At 42.3% G+C, this 18,850-nt stretch overlaps 2 protein-coding genes across 7 annotated transcripts in view; one reads left to right on the top strand and one right to left on the bottom strand.

The window, feature by feature from the left end:
• DEGS2 (delta 4-desaturase, sphingolipid 2) overlaps nt 1-6,713 on the top strand; it is a 39,206-nt gene extending 32,493 nt beyond the window's left edge. For 4 of the 5 annotated variants that reach the window (XM_054068201.1, XM_054068203.1, XM_009559156.2 and 1 more), the window contains one exon: nt 2,034-6,713. In XM_054068201.1, coding sequence (XP_053924176.1) covers nt 2,034-2,177 — 144 coding nt within the window. In that variant the 3' untranslated portion in view covers nt 2,178-6,713. The remainder of the gene's footprint in view (nt 1-2,033) is intronic. The other variant, XR_008450064.1, reaches the window with a different exon arrangement.
• A 150-nt stretch (nt 6,714-6,863) lies between these two features.
• Nucleotides 6,864-18,850, bottom strand: part of EVL (Enah/Vasp-like) — a 155,383-nt gene continuing 143,396 nt past the window's right edge. Inside the window, exons 6-14 of one of the 2 annotated variants that reach the window (XM_054068196.1) lie at nt 18,568-18,797; nt 17,812-17,933; nt 14,730-14,790; nt 12,671-12,737; nt 11,235-11,301; nt 11,068-11,130; nt 8,877-8,943; nt 8,442-8,499; nt 6,864-7,467 (exon numbers count right to left, since the gene is read on the bottom strand). In XM_054068196.1, the coding sequence (XP_053924171.1) occupies nt 7,430-7,467; nt 8,442-8,499; nt 8,877-8,943; nt 11,068-11,130; nt 11,235-11,301; nt 12,671-12,737; nt 14,730-14,790; nt 17,812-17,933; nt 18,568-18,797 (773 nt within the window). In that variant the 3' untranslated portion in view covers nt 6,864-7,429. The remainder of the gene's footprint in view (nt 7,468-8,441; nt 8,500-8,876; nt 8,944-11,067; nt 11,131-11,234; nt 11,302-12,670; nt 12,738-14,729; nt 14,791-17,811; nt 17,934-18,567; nt 18,798-18,850) is intronic. The other variant, XM_054068197.1, reaches the window with a different exon arrangement.

Genomic DNA, 18,850 nt, shown 5'->3' with positions numbered 1-18,850 from the left:
CTCCACTTCTGTGTGCAAGGTGCAATACAGAAAGGCTTTCTGAAACCCTTGTAGTGGTCAGTCTAACGTGATCAAGAGCTCTGCAGAATAATGTAACCAGCTGAGAAAACATATCTGGGCCAGACCATTGTTTTTGTGTGCAAGAAATACCTGGGGGCTCTGGATAAGAGGGGAATGGTTGACTTGCTGTATGAACTTGGGTAGTATAGATGAGAGCTGAATTACTTTTGCAAGTCAAAATTCAGAAATAGCATCTAAAATGGAGGTGGGGAGGGAAGGTCTGTGTGTTCTTTATGCTAGGGAATGACCATGTCAGAACTGGAGTGAAGCTTTTGGAGCTGGGGGATCTGAGACCCTCTTCCTGTCTTCTTAAGGTCTCATTAGTTGCTTTCATTCAAGGGAGTTAAGGGAATTTACTGTCTAAATAGTCCTTTCTGTTATCCTTTGACTCAGTTACCCAAACGGAAAAGGTAGGATGCAAAACCCAGATTAAATTATTCTGACTGTAGTTACAGAAGGAGCACTAGGAACTAAATTTGCTTCTCCAGTGATCTTACGCAAGCGCCTGGAAATCACCCTTCTACCAGTCATTAACAAATACCTGTGAGGGAAAATGCTGATGTTGTCTGAATCCCATTGAAAATGAATGACATTTGAGGTACAGATCAACACTTCAGAGCAGGATGTAGGGAATTATTAGGAAGTCAGGGGTATTCAGTGAAAAGCAGAATACAATCAGTCGTGGCCTGAATCTTCTACATCCAATGTGGCACTACCATGACATGAGCATTGGGTACACAGCCGCCGAGGTACAGAGGTAAAGGATCTTTACAAAACTTGTATGTTACCCAATCTACCTCGCAGGGCAGTGTCTGCCAGGAAACTGAATTAATAAGGTAACTAGCAGTGAGCTGTACTGGCTTATAATTTAACTTTTTCTGGGATTCTTACCTTTTCACAAACAGTCAAAATGCTGTGTTAAGATTCCACTGTTACACCCCGGATGCTGACGATATTCTCCTGAATGGCAATTTGTGTGTAACCCTTTTGACCTTCCCTGGAAGTCCTTCCTGTGCTCAGCATAGCTGGCTTTAAAATTCTGCAGGGTTTTTGAAGGGAAGAGTCATACTGTTGAGCAAGACAAACTGCTCTAGAAAAGAGCTTTGTTTGTCTAGGGGGTGGAGCTGTAATAAAACCATGCCCAAGCAATTTATATGCAATTGTACAGTAGTTAGCAGACTCTGCTGCTTTTTAAGTGTATTCAAAAAGCAGACCATGTAGCTGGAGTAGGCATGACTTGGGGATCCTTATAGTCCCCTGAACATGCCAGGTTTGAAACCTCTGTCGTCTGGTTCTGGCCTTACTCCTACCATAGCTGCCACCCCCAATTATGCACAATGCTTCTCTTATGGCAGTGGTCTTAAGACTTTGGGATTTGTAACAGGGATGAAATTTTATTAGAGTGATGATCTAATAGTGAATCTTGCAGCATTTTTAATGCCAGACCGAGGAGAACAGACAGCCCCTGCCATCTCCTGCCTGCTGGAGGAACTCCTCTCTCAGATTTGCATCATGGCAGCAGAACAGAGGAAATAAAACAAAATGTAGCCAAGACTGCTCTGGCGTTTTCTCAGTTGGTATTTCTCTCCTACCTGGAACCCTCAGCAGATGGGTATTGCAAGTGGTGAACAGGGCTTAAAAGACAGGGTGTTGGAGTCTTGGCCATTTACAGGCTGGATTAGTCATCTCATCGTGGAGATCCCTCTACCTCCCAAATGATAGAAAATAATTATGACTGAAAGCAGATATCCATCATCTTTCAAATTCTGATGCTATGAGGCAAAGCTTACATCAGAAATCTGCTAAGAAGTATCTAAATGTATTTAAGTACATCTCTTTTGGCTGAACTTCAGAAGCTCACAAGCAGTAACAAGTAACTTCAGGTTATGGCTGTGGTATCAGATCTGAATAGGAAGATGAGACACACCTGACACTGTGCAGCTAACAGCTTGTTCTCTCTCTTCTTCTTCCAGGTGAAGAAGATTGCAGCGGAATATTATGATAACCTCCCACATCACCAGAGCTGGGTTCGAGTTCTATGGGACTTCGTTTTTGATGACACTATTGGTCCTTATTCAAGGGTTAAGAGACTATACAAGCTGGCAAAAGAAAACTAATGGACTGGCTTTAGTTGCTGCATTGGTGTTTTGTTCGTTCATTTGAATGACTTGAGTTTTCAAGTAGAAGGATGTGTGTGCTCCTCAGACCATGTGGATGAGTGTGAAAATGAAGCCATTGAATGCAGTATTTTAGACTATTGATGCTTTTTAATGAATGATTAAGTAACCCTGAGAAACTAGATTAGAGTGAGCTATGGTTATGTGAACCTTTGGGTTAGGCTTAGAATTCCTGGGCCATGTGTGCCTGAGTCTGTTTTTGCTTGTTCTGCAATGGAGAATGCTTGGTGTGTGTCCGTATGAACGTGCCTTTATGTAGTTTAGAACTGGTTTCTCTTTGTGCCAGATTAGATGAAGGTGCTCTGTGTGCACAGGTCTGTGAAAGTAGGGAGGGCTGGCATGCAGTAGTAAATGATACTCTCTGGAGAACACAAGGGTGCCTTTAGCTCAATGTCTTGTCTAATATAATATCTTTCTTCTGATAATGACTGGTACAGAGATTTTATATATGCAATGAAATACGTGTATATTTTTGAAAATTTTGATAATTATTTTAGCAGCTGCTGTTTGACCTTTATTCCAGGGCTTTGTCTGAAACTTTTATAAATCCATTTCTATTCTTATAATCTAATACTCAGTGTAGCTAAGTGGCAGAGCTGAACTGTGACATGGAGAAGCCCTTTCTTTAGTCTTCTGCTTGCTGTCTGATCAGCAGTGTGAATGTGCCCCTGGAGGAACTGGGTAGTCCTTTCTCACTTACCTTTTGTACAGTATTCATAACTTCATGTTTCTCATCCTTTTCTTCATTGTAAATTCTTCTGAGGGTGGGAAAGTTCTAGATTTAATTGCTGCTTACCAAGGTTGCTAATATTACTGATCAATTTTCTTGTCCTTCTCTATATTATATGCCTGTCTGTGAATAGGAGTTAAGAGTACATGGAGTGTACAAGAATGAAGAAATGGGGACATTGTGGTGGTATTTGCTCCTAACTGCTTTCAGAATAATTTTAACTTTTTCCCTTTGTCATTTGAGGGGCAGTGACTTGACATTTGGAAAGCACATGATACTCCAACTATATTAAAAGCCATCACTGATAGTGTTAAGGGAAAACGGAGCTGGGATTTTCTTTCTCTGTGTGTCTTGCTTTGTGCTATCAACATTCATATGCCATTTCTACCCACTGGAAGTTAATTTTTTCTGCCTGTCGTCTCCAGCTATCAGCTTCTGGCTATCCTCAATGATTCTCTCATGAAAAATCTTACATCACCATACCTTTCTCCAAACAGAGTAATGTCTAGGGAATCAGGAGTACAGATGCTATCTTCTAACTTCCTTCCACCTGTGAAAGTTGACAACTTATTTCTGTCCTTACTAAGTGGTTAAAAGAGAATACATCTATAAAGGTCCTCTTACACCCTAACCCTCTAACTGTATGACTTGTTTTGCTTTCTTCTGGAAATCCATGAAGAAAAAGATTATGCTGCATTCCTTTTGGTTACTCAAAGTATGCTATTAGACCCGAGAAGCCTGATTTCCTCAATAAATACAGTTTCATTCCTTCCTTCTATAGCACTAGATCCAGTGCGTTGATCTGACCTTTTGCTAGCCTGACATGCCAGGCATCTGAGCTAGCCTGCTGCAATTTGGGTTCCTCCTCCTCCATTTCCCTTTCATCACCTGTCTGATTTTGGCAGTTGGGTGAATACCCAGGTTTGCTCAGCAGTACAAGATCTTTTGGGATGCAAGGCCTGAATACCAGTTCATTCACAGGTATCAGTTTGATCTGGTTCTTTTCCTGGAAAAAAAGAGGGACTTACTTCTGACACTTCACTGGTTCCTCAGGTGCCTTTTCTCCCAAAGGAAGAGGCATTGGTGTGGGAACCTCCATTGACTTCTTTGTCAGGTGCTTTTGCTTTTTGATTAATTTACTTCAGTATTGTCAGCACTCCATGATCACATATGTAAATTCCCATGTCCTTAGCAAGCTTGGCCAACTCAGCAAGTTAATATACAAGACATAATAAAGATTATGCTATCTTTCTCAACCTGACTGTTGTCCTCCTACGGAGAGTGAACTTTCTGTATTTCCTTTACTCAGCTGTTCCATGATGCAGTCATCTCTGGAGTCTATAGATAGTTATTAGCCTAGCCTGACACAGAGGCTATAGTGTAAACGGAGGGTAACCAAAATTGGCAACTGCTTCTTTTCCTGCCTCCCATCAATATTTCCATCACGGTACCACTGTGTTTTGCTTGGGCAGCCCCACAGCCTCTCTGCTCTGCACTCTCCAGCTCAGTGAGAAAAGTGGTTGGAAGTCTGGTGCCTACAGATGTGTGTTGCAAGCTGAGTTTGAATGTGTGTGGGTGCTGCCAGAGAAGGCTGTGATCCTGTCCTCCCTGTGGGCACTTGTCCTTGCCACTACCAGTAAACTTGGCAGAAGGGTGTTGGTTCAGTTTTGTGGGTTTATTTTTTCATAACCACAGGGCGAATGGGTCTGAGTTAAAAGAACACTGGGGTTATGTATAGTTTTATTCTCTTTGCTTAAAAATTAATCCAGGTACCCTTCATTGTGTGACTACACTAATGCTGTGGCAGGAGGAGAGAGATGAGGGACAAACAGCTGTATGACAGGTTGGAGTGGAGGTTAATGCCCCTTTTGATTTCTGCTGATGTAAAATGCATGTCCTGCCCTGTGGCAGTGGTACCCTCAACAAGCCCAGCATGAAGGGATATCCTTCCCTAGAGGCAATAGGCCAAGTGAATTGGTGTCTGGAAGGGGATAATCCTCCAACGGTGCCACTGGGGCAAATAAGCTGCCCTGCACATCCCTATCATTGGAGCCATAAGCTGGGAACCAGCAAAGCCCTCGTCGTGATGCCAGGACTGCTCCCCTGCCCCTATCAGGCAAGCTTCCCCTTCCACCTTGATCCCAAGCCCTCTGCAAACTTCAGCTCATTATTTTTTAATTATACAAGGCCTCCAAAAGTGGAAGAAGAAAGTAAGAAAAACTCACAGCAGGTGGCTGATGTTAACAGAGTGGCACACCGTATCCAGGCTGTACACTCGGCCCAAATTACAATGCGGATATTACTGACCTTAGGCATAATGCAACATTCCAAGGCAAACATGAGCCATGCTGGGCTCCAGCTTCCTGAAGCCTAATGAAGATTATGAGAGAGTTTCACAGAACAGTTGTGATCATCTGAGAGGCAGCAGTTTGAAAAGTACTTGCCATTATGAGGTATGCCATTACATGGATTTGTAATGAAGAAATGCATGAGCTACTGTGTGAGATTTATGCAACAGAGTATTATAATCTTTACCCTTACTGATACTTGTCTGTTTTCTTCCTACCAGAATGGCTCCTTCTCCTGCTCCTGGGGTTGTATTGTGGTGCACATCAATGTCTGCCAGATTTAGTTCCCATGTGGAAATCTCACTCCACTGTCTACCTTCTGCTGGCATTAAACAGCTAACAGACATCAGGCTCAGTCTGGAGCTCACCATTGCATTAAACTCAAATTTCTCCTATCTCCTATATTTAATCTACAGTATAACCAGATTGTAAAAAAGACTCTTTTCTAAAAGGCAGATTGGGCCGCTTTGAAGAGTGCTGAAGGACAACCTCATGCTCTCCAAGCCAAAGCAGAAAGTTTTACAACTAACTGTAAAGCACGTTCCACCTTTCCTCCTCTCCTGGGTCTCGTGTTGTGGGCAGGCAGTGCCTGCTGCCATGCTCAGTGAGGTCTGGGGAACATGAGCAAGAGGACAACCACAGACTCTCCTGGGCTGCTGCACCAGGCTTTCTCCCCAAACCACTCCTGGGGCCTGGCTTTTAAAACACTCTTCAGGAAGGCCTGAAGCAAAGCAGAGAGCTTGGAAAATATCTGATAGATTTCAACAGCTGAATTCCAATCGCTCACCTTATTAGTTATTGAGCAGATGGTTGTAAAGACTGCTGCCATGTAGCTTGCACCAAACTAAGTCAAACAGAAATTCTAAATACGGCACTGGTGGGGAGAATGATTCTAAAGTAAGAGAGAACTAAAGATAGAACTGGGAGTGCACTGTTACGTGTTCAGCATCTTGCACTTATCTCTTTGACTACACTTTCTATGAAGTAAAGCTCAAAACTTGCACAACTTTAACAACTGAAATATGGTTAGATAGTAACAAATTAACCCTCCTTAAGCCTCTGGTTCAGTGGTGCTGTGCCAGTGATTTCAGCTTGTCCTAATGCCTTCAGTGGCCTTTTTCTGCATAAATATCTCCCCTTTTTTTACTGGAAGCGCTTACAAGTACAGATGATGGGGACCTGGTTTTTTTTCAGTGATGGCAGGAGATGCGGTGGGACAGTTAGTGGAGTGCCTGAGAAGAGCCATAGGCCACTGTCCTTCACTGACTCCGGCAAAACATTGCTGAGGTTGCTGCAGACTGACTGCAGGAGGTGGTGCTCAGCTGGTGGCACGTGGAGGACTGGGCAGGTGAGAAACATGTCTCCTTGTAAAAGAAGGCACAGCTTTTGCCACTGCACAAGCTGTAATGTGCTCAGGCTCTCTCCTTGTGCTCTGCAGCTCTGTCCCAGCACAGCTTCCACCACGTGGTAAGTCTCAGTCACCTTCCTTTCGTCAACCCCAGAGATGGCTCAAAGGATGAATGAAACAAAGAAAGGCAGGGCCATGTGGACAATAAACAGTTTATTACCAATATGAACACAGATACTGTGATGCACTGACGTACCATTTTTTTAATATTGTGATAACTCTGAGACAAAGAACTTGTTGGCTGACAACTAACATGTCTCTGTTTCTTCTGGTGATGCCACAATACATTTCTGTTGGCAAAGGATCTTCATTTTACATTGCAGACTACTAGTAAAATTACTTTGAAGTCATCTATCAAAAGCAAATGGTTCACGTGTGTTCTTATCTACTACTAAAAAGAAAGGTAATACATTTAAATAAGCAAATACAAAATACAAAAAAGGCTGACAAATCCAATGTGCAGTGTCAGATGAAATCTAAAAAATCCAGAAATTTAAAATTTAATATTCTTTAGATTAAGACTTTTAAAATGAAGCAAATCCAAGGCAGCAGCAAGCTTCAAAGTGTGCTGAGTCTGCTAATAAAAAGAGTATAAGAACAAAGACAGTGCCGGTGTCCTCTCTCACCATCTTGCATGACCTTGGTACACTTAGAAATGATCCGATCTTCCTAGCATTCTCAGTACCGTCCAAATGCTTTGCAATCATTATGTTGTACTGATTCTACTCAACTCCTGCCGTATGGCTAGAAAACCAAACCAAAAAGTTAATGCATAATGTTATACCCAGTGTGATGGAAAATGCTAAGTATAGCGGTTACAGAAAGTACGCGCTGGTAAGAGGATGAGTGGAGGGTAAAAGGATGAGTGAGGGTAAGCAGTCAGCTGTTTGCTTGCAAACTGCAGTACTGATTTAAGAAGTTGGTTCTGTGGTTTATGTTAATGTCTTATTTTGCACTGGAATGAACTAGGGAGGCTCTGAAGGCCAAGCTGCTGGGACAGTAGCATAAGGGCGATGGTCTCCTCAACTGCAAACTGCCCTGTGGTTTTGCGAGCACATGGGTCTAGGGCACAGGGACAGGGAATGGATTTTAGCTCTTTTACACTCTTCTCTTTTTCCCCTTCTGTGTGAATTTAAGATGAGGAGTGCAGGGGGTGGACATGCATCTTCATATGCCCTAATGTGGGGGTCAAATAGTTATTTTGTTGTGCATTTCAGTAATGGCCCTGAAAAATACATTTAGTCATATTATAGAGCAATTTATAAAAAAGTACTGATACATTCAGTATCAGCATAGGAAGCTGACAGAAGATGTTCGGGAATGATTTTCAGTTTGGTACTCTTGTCCCCTCTTCAGCCCAGACCTGTGTGGCCGGCCAGTTAGAAATCATTTCATGCTCCCTGATTGTGATAAATTGATATGCCACAGGCTACGGGCAGGCCCTTTCTCACCCTCCCACCTGTGAGAAATACTGGCCAGTGAATTTCTCACAGGTTCATGGTGAAAGTGCTCGTCAACAGCATAAAAATAAAGGATGTAAACACAATGTAGAGGTCAGAGCTCAGGTAACATAGATGCTTGTTATTCAAATGTGCATATAAATTAGAGCTGCTCAGAGAATTCTGGAAACTCCAGGGAAATCTCTGCAGTTCCTATCATCTTATCTATGGGAAATTAGTCATAAAGATGAGAAAAATAATAATTTTTCTCTTTCTTACCATCAATTATCTCCTCTTTCACTTTGTGTAACTCTCTTACAACTTCCTCCAATATTTCCTGATGAGACAAAACACAAGTCAGCTGCTCAGAATTTCCTTCTAACTGGTGGAAGAAAATGCAAGTTTAACACGGTTGTGCTGCGTCCCCCGCCTCCACTAACGATCAGAGCCTAGCGCTACCAACAGCTACATCTGCACTCCCAGGACAAGGACGCAGAAGGTGCTGGCATATTTATTTGTAAGTTTCTGTACAGACATCTTGATCAAATACCAGTGAGACTGGGCTCTCTTGCTGCTCATCAGCTAGCCTTTCTCTAAGCACCTAGTTATAGAGGAATTCAGAAGACTGAACAGCTGTTTTGCTTGTACAGCGCATGCATGGGGAAAATGGGTAGCTTGTCAAATCTCTTTAAGTGCAAAAGACATTAGACTCACCTGCTTCATTCGATCAAAATCTAAGGCATCCATAGCCACATCATTGCTGCTGCTCACTGGCTTCATCCTTGAGAAATGGAAGAAGAGAATAAAAGAGCCAGTCAGTTCCTTGCAATGCATGCTAAGCTACACCCACCTGATGGCATGGATGACATCCATCCCAGAGCAGGAGCACCCATGTTTGAGCGCTGAATCGGAGGCTCCCTCTTGTGACGATCAGAAGTGTTCCGCAACTGGAGAGCGGCAGTGCTCCTGTTTGCACAGCCTGACCCTCAAAGTTGCTGCTTTCTCCTACTGCAGTCATACTGGAGCGTGTGCAAAGACTACACTGAAACTTAATTTACTCTTGTGCTTTTTTGGTGTTGGGAGTCACAATGATATCAGAATAGAAAATGCTGAGATGTCCTTAGGGGATAATGCCTGTTTAACAATGCATTTTATTACAGATTTTGCAGTTTCCAAGCTAGATGTCTAGTTTTCTCTCACAGTCTGTTTTCTATACAGCAACCTAGACTTTAATCAAGTCCGGAAGTAATAGTAGAAGACAGGTTAGAAAGATATTAGAAAACAATAACCCGGTAATCCTTTCTTTGGAAGGCCTGACTGAGTTAAGTGGAAGGTTTTGATACTGTGTAGAACAGGCTCTTTTTCTCTACCAGAAACAAAACCAATCTGCCCTTAATGGCCAGTACACCTGAGTGTTATCGGCCTTCATAGATGGTATTAGTCAGTGGGCTGAATGCTGATGACAGCTGATAAAATAAAGGAAGCAGAAGCTGCTTGACTTTCTCTTTTAATCAGTAACTCTAAAACATTTCAAAAATTAACCATGCTATATAATTCATCCAAAAGGCTTCAGGTAACTTTGCCATCATCTTTGGGCCCAAACTGGGGGCTGGTGGAGATTCTGCTGCTCCTGAGGGTATGCTTGGTCTTGCAACCCTTCTCCAGAAAGTCTTAATAAATCTACCATCTCACTGCTAGGCCGGAAGTTAATACAGATACAAATGCCATCAAAGTGAACAGGAATGGAAACAGGTCACCACTGAAAGGTTTTGAAACCTGCCCCATTTCCCCACAGAAGTCATTCGAGCAAGCAATGTCTGAGCACTACTCCAGGTGTTAAAACTAGGAAAGCCTTTTTTTGCACTGAACTCCTCCCAGGATGGAATGGTATTGTAGAAGATAGCTGGAAAAACTGGATGGCTGCTTTAAGTAGCCCAGGTTTCACTCCCATTTACAAGGAGAAGGGACGGTCTTTCTAAATCTATTGGAAACTCTCACATATTTCCTAGAATTGATGTGTCCCATTGGTTTTAGGAGAGCTAGAGAGACTCTATTTTGCTCAGTAACACTGGTGCATCCCTCTGAATGCTTGGGCAGGCACATTCCAGCATCTTTATCACAGCAGCAAGTAGATGCAGTTGCCATTGGCAACTTTCTCTCTGCAGACTATCAGCACTGGGGTACAAGTAACAGTGTAAAATAAAGGACATCTCTTTGAAGTAAATGCTAAACATATGTACGTTTGTGTTCTACTTCCTCATTCAGCTTATCCATCTATCTCTGTTTAGTACTTAGGACTTAGTCCTACTTTAGGCTTCTCAGCCTTTGACACCTGCCAGCTTCTGTACCCCATATCTCTCAATGCCCTCTCTGTGGCTGGGCCTTTTTAGAGCCTTATTAACTTATTGCACAAAGCTTTGGTCTCCTTTCTCATGCACCCACTGCAGTTGCATGGATGGAGGAATAACTTCCCTTCTCCCAGCTGCAAGCTCTTCAGATTTTTTCTGCCTTTGCTTTTGAATTTCTCCAGAAGTTGGACAATGAAAAACTTCTCCTATTGGCAGCATCATCCTGAAGCTGCTGTAAAAAGATGCTCCAAAACGTGCCTTCAACATGGCATAGCGCTGCCAAACTCAAACCTCTGATTCACGAGCATGAATGCTTTAAGCACTTGCTTAAGTGTTGGCTAACATTTGGGACGCCTGCGCCCACCTAAGCAGGGGCCGTTTTCATGGAACATGACTTTGACACCACACACTCTACCTTCACACTGTGCAGTGACAGACAGAACAGATATTAAGAGAATGAGTAAAAGATGTGACAGAAGACAAACATTAGTGCTGAATTATGGGATTAGCCAACGAACAAGCCAAGGTTATTAAGAAGCCAGGCTGTTAGCCAGTACCTAGAAGACACGTGGGATTGTGTGGGGCTCTTAGCTTCACAGCTCTTCACCACTGATGGATTTCTACAGCAATGGAATGAAAGAAGACATGAGTAGTGTGCGTGCTACGAGGACAGCATGACCAGCCTGACTGCTAGCCAGCCACAGGGACATCCTGTGAAGCTCACCTAGAAAGTAATGAAGATACAGGCTTTTCAACAGAATTGCTCCTTTCCCATGGCTTCTTCCCAGAGTCTGGAAAACAAAAAGGAAATGTTACTGTTTGTTAGTTTTTCTTTAACAATAAAATTCCTGAAGTTGATTGTCTTATACAGCTGCTTTCATTCAGTGAGGATGACTGACTTAAAGATTCATCAAAGCAGAAGTGCTAAATGAGTGAGGTTGCCTATATTAGAGAGAAATCTGTTTAGTGATCCCTTTAATTAGGGACCAGACAGTTAAACAACACTAAAAAGACATGGAACAGGAACAGGAGCAGGAAAACCGCAAATAACTTCTATTAAGAAATACAGGCTAATTGCTGCAAGGCGTATTTTATTCAGTACAGTACTTATTTATCTTTTTAAATTAAAAAGTCTTAGGGTTTTTTTTTGTCTGCAAGGTTGGCAGAAAACGTGGTTGTATCTAAAAAAAGCAGTAAGACCCCCACTACGCAAATTTCCACAAAGAATTTGTTTAGTGTTGCCTAAATTTCTAACTTGCAAAATGTTCCCAAAAGCCGCACTACATAACCCTTGTTACTGAAAACACTTACTTATCATCCCAATCTCCTTGTATGAAATAGTCTAAAATCAAATGAACTGTTTCAGAGACTTGAAGAACACACAATTTTATGCACAAAGGTTTGCTCCTCTGTGAGGTCCTAAAAAGCTCTTTAGAAGAATTATGGTCACACCTAGGAAATCTCTACATCTCATTCCTTATTTACATGCACCTTTCTCCTGGCTTCTTTCCTTTCTCTTGCAAACACGCAAATCATGGCTGTGTTCCAAAAGGAAGCTGGAACGGATAAATAACTCGTTTCCTTGGGAGAGATTCCTTTAAGCATGTATGAAAGTCAAGGCTGAGACAAGGATGAATGTGACTGGTTTGCAGTTTTATCTACTCAGATACAGTTATTTCAACTTATCATAGGAAAAACATTTGGGGGGGCTTTTTAATTTCTCCTAGAAAGTCTCAAGATCAGGCTTACTGCAGCAAGCTACTAGGTTAAGGAAGGATAACAGTCTGAGACCCAAATCGCAATTGTATAAATCAGGACAGCTACACTACCAAAAGTAATATAATATAGCTTTTTTTTTTTTCTCTTTGAAGATTCAGGTGCACAGTGTTGAAGACCTAGATCCTCAGCTACATGTCTGGACCGCTTTATAACTAAACTGGCTGTATTATCATTTTCTTGGCTGTACTGTCATTTTCTTGGCTGTGAAGCATATAAAAATCATCATTTCTTGCTAAGTACTGTTTTTAAAACAATAGGTATTTGGAAATGTTTCTGTTACTGCTGATGCACCCAAAAGGAGGAATATGAGCCCAGACTCTAGAGGTGTCAGAGAAGACTAGACTAAGACGACAACTAAACCACTAGCAGTTAGATTAATACCTGATGAATTTTGCTGCTGCTGGGTGGGACCTCGTGTACTGGGTGAAGGAGACGTGCTAGCATCATCCTACAAAGAGAAAAGCAGGTCGTTACTTAATTCTGGAGACAAAGCGCAGAGTTCTCTACTCTTGAGACAAGCTGTAGCATAAGTGGTGCAAAAGCAAGTTTCCTTTAAGCATGTCCAACAGGCATTGCTGCCAAGGTATGGCTCAAGTTCATTTAAACTTTAACATTTCTCATTCTTTATATTTTCTGCTAATATGGACAGCTTTTCATGATTCCACTGAATCACTCTCACCACTGTATACCAACCCAAGCTGAATTACCACTCTAAAGTGCTGGCTGCTTTTCTCTAAAAAGTCTCTGTGATATTGAAACTGAGCCACCTCAGTTGGTGGAACTGAAGGAACAGCAGATCAGATCTCAGCCTTTTAGCCCAGGTTAGCCACTGGTATCAGTCAGGGTAGTCCAGGTACTAACAGAATGTAACCACATCAGTTAATACTAGAAAGATTAAACACTACATCAGAGATTTGGATTCTTTTTTTCCTGGGATTTACATGTGACAGATCACAAAACATTCACCCATATATTTGCCATGTCAATATTATTTAGCAGCCCTCAAAATACACTCAGCCAAAGCATTAACTGTGCATTTTAGAATGAATTTGCAGCCAGTTTGACAAAAGATACTTCCACCACAAAGTGTACTCAAGATGTACATTAAAGAGATGTTCTCTAAAAACCTTTCTAAACAGCTTGATACTATTGAAAAGTTTGATTTGGGATATAAACTAATGCGAAGCTTTGAGGAGAGAGAAGGGGCAGAACGACAGCAGAGGCTGAATAGTCAGAAGTTAAATGGTGCCTTTCACCTCTGAGCGTATCATTCAAAACCAGCTTTGGGGCAAGATTAAGAGCAATGGTTGCATAGTGGGTTCAACAGGCAAATTCCATGCTTGAAGCATCCCTTGAGGAACGTGAAAGAAAACAAACAACCAAACTGCTTTTCTCCTTAAATAGTGCAACGTGCTTATTTCTGCTTTTGATACAAACCTTTCAAATTGGGTCGAGACCTACATTTTTTGAATGGATTTCCTACTGAGCAGCTGTTACTTTGTTTTTGGAGGAAATTCTCTGTATAGGTGATAAAAGGCACACATGATGCTTTATTATCTTGCAGCCATGGCAGACAGCCTTCATGAGGGTAACTGCCTAGTAACAGGAATGCTGTATGAGCAGCAGCCCAGAAAAGCACCACGTGTGAAGGGGGACAGAGTAAAGCCTGGTCTCTCTTGAATCTCGAGAGATGTCCCATGCTTTACTAGTTCAGCACATAAAGTGTTTTAATCTGCATGTTGAACTCAAAATTCCAGTAGCAAGTTCAGTGTAAAGACTGAGTCAAATCAAAATTCTTGTCTAATTACTTTAGTGGACAACATACAGACAGAAATGAATCAAAGTTCCCCAAAGCTGTCCAAATTCTATCTCACTTTAGTCTAAGTATCATGAACACATATTTTAATTTTTGAATGGCCTAACAATTAATACACTGTTCCCTCTTCAGTCCCCTGAGAAGTGTTTTATGTGCACTCTGGGGTCCAAAGTGAGTTGATTCTTGCTTTGCAAGGAGGTTGTCAATCCGAAGTTACACCACACAGTTGATGATCCACCTCAGCTTAGATGAAGTTGCAAATTTAAAATAAGATACATGAACTTGATCCCAAGTCAACTTGCTGGAAGTTTCTATGAATCTTCTTAAGGGGCAAGAACCAACAGTACTCTACAACATGGTCGGATCAGACCATGAGAAAGCACCTATTAACTTAGTTTGGACAATACCTCACCTATGAATAAGGCGACAATTCTTGTTTGTAGCGTGCCGTTCCCAGAAAAGGTGGAAGCATTTACATTTAGCTTTTGATTGAATGTGCAAATCCACTCCTGGATCAACACTGCTTGTCTTTCCCTGCCACACACAGTGAATGAGCACAGGACTTTGGCTTACAAGGCATCAACATATTTGCAAGAGCACAACAGCGAGGAGTCTTTCACTTACATTTTGGCTTTCCTCTTCCTTTTTGTCAGCTGGCTTATCTGACTGCGACGCTGCTTTCCTCCTTTGCAAAGGAACAGGAGATAGGACACACAGTCAATCCTCTAGAAACACGTCCTCCAAATGGGAAGGCTGATTCAGGCTCTGGTGGGAGTTACTATTTACTTAGTTTATCCCAGGGAACGCGACAAAGGTTGGATGTTTGGTTGCGTAGGACTGGGGTGGAGGTGAAGAAACTAGACCTCAGCAATACAACGCAGAGAGAAGGGTGGTTTTACAGGGCAGTGTTTAACAGAGGAATATAGGGTGCTGAGCATAAGAAAATGTGTTGAAGCAGAGGAAGGAAGCGCAGCTGGGTATGAAACTGGGTGAGAAAAGGATGGCTTCTCTCTAGGGCTCAGAAAGCAGTGGCTCCTCTGTCCTACACAGAAAGAACAACTCAAACCTCCACTAAGGTTTCTGAGTACCAACCCAACCCTCCACAGGTGGATGAGGTGGCTATTGCAGTGATGACACGTATGTTCTCAGCCAGCTCCAATATAATTTTTCCACCTGTCCTATATCCCCTTGTCCCCATTCCCTACCAGAGAAAGAGCTGTAGCAGTGCTCCCATGTGCTGGGAAGACAGAAAAGCCCTTTGAGCCAGGTCCATCCTCACCAGGAAAACGAGAGCCCCTTTCTGCTCCGCCAAGACCCCTGCTCCCTCCAGGGTCAGAAAGCTCTGACTAGAGGACAGGAGTCAGGAAACACGAGTGCACCAGCCTAGGTTTTCAAGTGCCTTTAGCGAGTGATAGGAGATTATTGACATCTCAAATCCAAATCAAAGGCAACAGAGGTCCTGAGCCCTGCATTCCCAGGACCAGCAGGTGTTGGTGTTGCTGATGTCTGCAGAAGTTGAGTGAGGACCCAAGGCCCTCACACTGTCCTGCTTCCAGAGGAGGGGCAAACTCCCCAAGAAGCAAGTGGCAAAGAGCTGCAATCCACCCACTAGAGCAACTGGACATGACAGAAAAGAACGATGCGTTTTTTTTATCTTTGAAGAATGCATGGTAGCACTTCTTGGGTGTAAAGGCACAGTAGCTGAAGAAAAAAGTCCAAATTTTTCATTTCCAAGCCCTATTCAGGGTCTAATCAGCACTCAGGTGTGTCAGCTACTGATTCTCTAGACATCCAGTTTTCCATTTTAGACAATTAGGGGAATTCCAGCTCTAGTCTCCACATGGATTTTGGTTGTGATGATCCTCATCTCCACTCACCTGCAAACACTACCCTTAGCATAATTTTTTATTTTTAGACACCAGTATGGCAGGTTTTTAATTTAGTCTTGATTATGACATGGACAAAATTAATTTCACCAAAAAAATTAAGATCCTGAGTGGCACTTAGAAAGTCTTCTGAGTTTCAAAACACTGCTAGAAGTTTGTCAAAGGATTTTTTTTTCCATTACCATCAACGAAAAGAAAAGCCTCAATAGATTCATAGATTGGAGGATTTGATGTAAATTTGACCAAAAAAACCCAGAAGAATAAAACACGTGTATGTGTTTGTAGGACACAGTGCTCTGTTGGAATTATTTCCAGATATTCAAGTGTATTAATGATTTTATCAGGTCAGCAATAATTTTTACAGTCTTTCTATAATACTTCATTTCTGAGGCAAAATGTTATAATGGTTATGAATCTGAGCCAGGGAAATACTTGCCAGGGTAAGAGACCAGTGTTAGACTTATGTCCTGAAACAAACTTAACTGGGCTAGAAATGATAGTGGGTGGTGGGATAGTTCATTATTCTGCTTACACTTCAGTCCTGACGCAAAGGGTTGCTCTCATGGGGGACACTAAATCTAGAGAGCCATAATTTTATACCACCTGAGTTCTCAGAAGCATTCTTCTCCGTTACTTCCCCAGCATTAGACACATTCCCTGCTTCTGAGCATTTGGTTTTCTGCTCGGGAAAGGACCCCTGAGATTCCATGCTCATCACTCAGTTATTCCTATACTGAACATACTTAGTTTGAAAAAAATACCTCTTTTACCTCCTGGCTGTCAGCTTGGTAAGAGCAACCTGAAACACAGCACAGTGTCACGTTCTTTCCTTTCTCTATGTCATCACACCTAAAATGGGTTTTGCAGCCAAAAGGAGTCCCCTCATTGTCAGTTTAAGAGCATGTGCTCAGATTACATCCTTGACTGATGCTTGTGTATTTCCAATGATTTTCATGGCTTTGTGAAGCAAAATTTAGGAGACAATTGTGTTACTACCAATTCACTGGGAAAGGATTTGCAGCTCAGTTATTTTCAGAGTAGAGGCAGCACAGTGCTCACAGCAGTACAGGTGCTTTTATTAAGATAGGGAGGAGATTCAACCCTGAATACCTGAAGACACCAGATCCCACTGCTGAAAGCCATAGTGGAGTACATTTTAGACCAGAACCACAGAAATTTGTAGGATTTCTACATCTAAGCATGATATGATATGAATGTTCATTTAGCTTACTTGCTTGAAGAGAGTTAGCTACCCCAGCATCTAGTCACTGAACCTTCCTTTGCTTACAGACAGTTCAGCAACATCAGTCTTGATAAGCAGCAGCACAGAATAGATCAGCAGACGAACCAGTAACTATTTAAAGCTATTAAACTACTTTAATTCTTAAAAGAGAGAATATGACCTATTTGCTATTTTACACTGCTGCTAACTTTTTATAGTGTTTTATATTTAATGCTTTCCAAAGGATTGCAACTGTAGTCCATGCTCAGAATTCCTTCTGAAATGACTAGGACATGGAGGAAAGCTGGGATCAGACCCTCTGAACTGGGAACTGTTTTTATACTAGACAGCATTATTTAAAAAGTCAATACCACACTGCAGGATTTGCTACAACTGCTAAACTCTGCCAGCTATCATTGCTGCAACATCTACATTTCATATTAAAGGCCAGATAATGCAGGTGACTGATATCTATGCGGGACCTCTCAAATGCAAAGAAGCACCAAAGCGATCCATTGCTAACTAAAAATGACAGCACCTTGTTGCACAATTTGGAGCAGAGCTCATGCTAATGCTTAGTTGAAGTCTAAGTACAAACCTTTTTGCCAGTAATTTATTCATTTCTTCCATTAGTCCTCCTCCACCTCCTCCACTACTTGTTCGATTGGCATCGCTCTTAGAGACCCCACTGGGGCTGGACCCTCCTGAACCATCTTCTGGCTTAAGAAAGAAATCGACATTGGAATAAATGAAAAGTTCATTTACAATCACACTTTTAATAATTAATTTTCCTTAGTATTAGGAACAGCAATCACAATCAACCCAAAACCAGAGATAGGATGTGTTCTGCCCTGGGAAGAAGACTCACATGTACCTTACTAAACCCAAGAACAGTCTGAGTGAGGCAGAAACACAGGCAAATAATGAAAAAACTCAGAGCGCTATTTGTTCATGATTGTGCATGGTTACGCAACCGTTACCTAAGTGGACACCTGATGTGAGGCCTCAGCAGTCCATACTGTTATTTTTAAGCATGGCGCAGTTTTAACCACTTACAGTGACTGAAAACACTAACATACAGTACAATGGACTTTGCAGAAGTAATGAAATCCTTGCAAGATGAGAACTTGCAGACATTCTTATTAATATTTTCTGAAGAGCAGAAATTCTACAAAATGTTTCCTGCTCGGATTTATTTGCTGTCCAAACTCACATCTTAAAGTTCACCTAACAATTAGCTGAAGCATGTTTCACCATGTTTCATGCTGGATTTTCAGACCATTACACCAAGCTGCCCTGGGCTTTCCCTCAGCAGAGAAGAGCCCATCACGGAGTCCCAGTGCCACCTCCTTACCCGCTGAACTCTCCTTAGTTTGGCACCAGCCAGAGCTGCTGCAAGCCCTGACACTGACCCATCTTCAGTGCCAGCCCCTTGCCCGGCGCCTGCCGGCAGTGGAGGTGGTGGTGGGGGTGCAGCTCCCATGGGTGGTGGAGGGACTGGGGGGGGTGGCGGAGGTGGGGGCCCCCCAGACGAAGCAGGGATCACAGCAGCACCACTGGGATGACCAGTTGGAAGTGTTGGGCCTGAAATGCAGATAATTTGAATTAGATGTGAAGCATGGTCTCCTTCAGCTCCT

This window comes from Cuculus canorus, chromosome 5 (genome assembly GCF_017976375.1).
Source record: "Cuculus canorus isolate bCucCan1 chromosome 5, bCucCan1.pri, whole genome shotgun sequence".
Taxonomy (NCBI): Eukaryota; Metazoa; Chordata; class Aves; order Cuculiformes; family Cuculidae; genus Cuculus; species Cuculus canorus.
This window is presented reverse-complemented; position numbering and strand designations above follow the sequence as displayed.